This window comes from Trichoplax adhaerens, genomic scaffold (assembly GCF_000150275.1).
Source record: "Trichoplax adhaerens TRIADscaffold_1 genomic scaffold, whole genome shotgun sequence".
Classification (NCBI taxonomy): domain Eukaryota; kingdom Metazoa; phylum Placozoa; class Uniplacotomia; order Trichoplacea; family Trichoplacidae; genus Trichoplax; species Trichoplax adhaerens.
The window spans coordinates 7300883-7304201 of NW_002060943.1; the positions used below are offsets into that span (position 1 = coordinate 7300883).

Sequence of the window (3319 nt, forward strand, 5' to 3'; positions counted from 1 at the left end):
GAAATAATTTCAATGTTGGATATCGGTGTGGATTTCCCGGCCAAGCAAATTCACTTTTTGAGAAAGTATGAGAATCTAGATTAACGAACATAACTGAATAAAATAAGGAACATTAAAAATATTCCATTCTTCTAATGCTTATTTTAGGTATGTAGCAATATTAGCGGCGCTTTAGATAAAGACTTTCCAATAAAAGATAATATACACATTTTGGCAGAGCCTGGTGAGATTTACTTTTATAAAAATTGTTTTAATCTCGACATGATCTCATCTGGCAATCAATTTCCATCATAAATACAGGATCTAAGAATGACAGTCAATTAACAATCTTAGATGTTATTAATTTCCTTTAATAGATCGCTACTTTGCCGAAACAGCCTTTACGTTAGTTGTTTGCGTAATTGGCAAACGTAAAATTTATGGGATTGATCAGAAGATTTCAGCTCATAGTAAGATTCAAAGGAATTATTTAGCCTCGTGTAATCATGTTTGCTAATGTTCGATAATTTTGGTGTACGATAGTTTATGAGTCATTACAATTCAATTGATAGATAATGATAAAAAGTGCTGGGATCTATTATAGAGAAATCTAGAAATGAGGTCTGTAATAAGGTATATCAGTAATTTTTAAGTCTAGAATTAACTCTTAAGTGCTGCAATAAGGCCTTGCTTTCAAATTTTGTAAAGGAAATTTTTAATTACTACGTTAATGACGGACGTTATGGATCCTTTTCTGAATTTTTAATGAGCTATGGATGTCGATATCCAAAAGTTAACGGAAAAAAATCTAAAAAATTATATTCAACTTGTCTTTGGGGACCCACTGTTAGCGGGTCGGATTGCATATTTCATGAATGCTACCTTCCTGAAGTAAGAACATGTTGCAATATTGCAATTGTGACATACTGAGTGAAAGTTGATAATATTTTAGATTTTACCACTATTGCAAGCTCAAATAATAGCATATAATCAGTCACAAAAACTTTGCGTATCATCTTTAGCTGAATGTTGGTAACAATTATGTAATTTTTCTATCGTAATGTACTTTAGCTAGAAGTAGGAGATCTAATTTACTTTGAAGGTAAGAAAATTTATAATCATATCAGGAAAGAGACTGCGCTATAAAAGATATTTTATGGACGATCTTGATAGAAATGGGAGCCTATACGTCAGTTCTAGCTACCAATTTTAATGGATTTACCAGACCTGTTTCATACTACGTCATTGATCAAAGGATGTGGTAAGACTAGTATTTTTCCAAGATTATTAAGGCTTTATAATTACTTGGATTTATAACTTATGTAAACCTAGCTTGTACTTGAAACTTTTACAGGAACATGGCAAAGGATAAATTGTTGGCAAAATTCAAGGTTGCTCATGAATACTCACCGAAAATAGACACATTTAATCAAATTGAATATGAAAGTAAGTTTAACTAAAAAGGAATTACTGCTTAAGTGTATTATTAGTCAATTCATCAATTACAAAGTAAATGCCATAAGCAATGAATGTTTAATTCTATGCGTTGCGTTTCATTAAATCTTAAGCATGACTAAGTTATAGTACGATCACAAGGCTAATTTGTAATAGTTGCTCTAATGATACCTGATATTTTTTACTGTATCGTAAAAAATAAGTAAGTATAATTATAAGGAAAATGAGATGGGTATATAATATTTAATAGTAACCTGTAATCGTTCTGCAGCTCTTGATATGGATATGTAAGATTTTACTATGTGAAATAACATAGCTAGTGAAGTTCGCGTATCATGATGGCTTGTTGTGTTAATAGTGGAAGCATGTAAGCTTATATCGACGAATAAAAAAATAACTTTAGCAAGCTGCTCTAAGCATCCATTCAAATTTATCAACTACGTCATTATAATTTCTTGTTTCTGTCGCATAAAATTTTTGCTATTATTTATAGTTACGCTCATTGCATTGAATATTTTAATTGTGATTGGTTTAATTAGCTTAGACTGCACCATTAATAGATGATAGTACGTACGGCTTTGAAAAGTAGTACTTAATAAATCTGATTTATTTTTACCTTATCACCAATAAGTTAGCAAAGTGTACTTTCTAAAGTGCTTTTTCGTCTTTTATATACTATTTAATTTTCTTAATATAGGACGGCTACTATTTATCTTATTGGTAAGTATAAGGATAGAATTAGAGTGTGGATAGTAGCTACCAGCATGAAAATGTAACACAATCTTGTCATGGTCTTTTACTAATAACTTATCAACTAAGATTGCGATTATGTATCAGATATGACAAGCTAAAGTAGAATAATGGAAAATGTACAATCATGGATGGTGGTATGCAAACTTTCTAGTGAGAAATTATGTCGAGCTTGGCTTTATCACTAATTATACTATTCGTTAGTTCTAAAGAATTGCTAATTTTCTGTTTATTGCACCAGTCACAAATGTAAAAATATAGCTAGAGTTACATTATCGAAATAAATACCTTTACATCGTTAAAATAGAAATTTCGATTCTTTGAAGTAGTAGAATATTCGCTTTAGCTTCATACCTAGGAATGTAGGTATACGAATTTTTAGGATTTGACCACTGGATTCATGAAAAGCCAAATAATACAATCAGCTGATTATTTATAAATAGATCTACTGAAATGAAATATGTAGAAATCAAGTTACGAAACTTCTAATATATTTTGATTCTACTTTATTTGTACTCTGGTCGACTTAATGCAACTTTGACACAAAATGAAAATTGGTGAATAGCCAATCAACCATTTATTTAGAAAAAGTGAGACAGTCAGATTAAATAACCTTCTAAATACTTAATTCTAAGTGTTATAAGTGAAGAAATAAAAAAAAGCGACAGAACTGAAACTGGTAACGACCAGACGACCTAAAAAAGAAGAGCATTTTCACTTACAACTATTCGACCCCGAAGGCCTTTAAAATTCAACAAGGTCTTCAAAAGAATCTTCTTATACTCTCTATTCTAAATTTTCTGATTTAATGGCACTGCATTTGTAACGAATCAATTTTTAGAACCTCTTTATCATTTATAGGCTTCGCAGAGCCGTCAGTATTTAAAACTGAACATTTATTAACCAATCGCTCTTAAGATTCACTTTAGAAAACTACTTTGCACCACTTGAGAAAGCAAAAATTGTTTTAAGTTCAGTTATATTTTACCACATGATTCCCTCACAAACGCTATAAAACCAATAATCTTACTACAAAATACATCAAGCTTCACTTCTAATGTAATTCATTAGATTAAAAGCTTATTAAAGTCATTTTAGTCTGTCAAACGAAAAATAGCAACTACTCAACAGCAAC

General features: G+C 30.5%; 1 protein-coding gene across 1 annotated transcript in view; it reads left to right on the forward strand.

The window, feature by feature from the left end:
- Positions 1 to 1725, forward strand: part of TRIADDRAFT_52094 (uncharacterized protein) — a gene marked incomplete at both ends in the record, with an annotated part of 7310 nt that extends 5585 nt beyond the window's left edge. Inside the window, 7 exons of the mRNA XM_002107996.1 lie at positions 148 to 223; positions 357 to 449; positions 584 to 612; positions 688 to 870; positions 1107 to 1240; positions 1334 to 1425; positions 1706 to 1725. Coding sequence (XP_002108032.1) covers positions 148 to 223; positions 357 to 449; positions 584 to 612; positions 688 to 870; positions 1107 to 1240; positions 1334 to 1425; positions 1706 to 1725 — 627 coding nt within the window. The remainder of the gene's footprint in view (positions 1 to 147; positions 224 to 356; positions 450 to 583; positions 613 to 687; positions 871 to 1106; positions 1241 to 1333; positions 1426 to 1705) is intronic.
- Positions 1726 to 3319: the final 1594 nt, after the last annotated feature.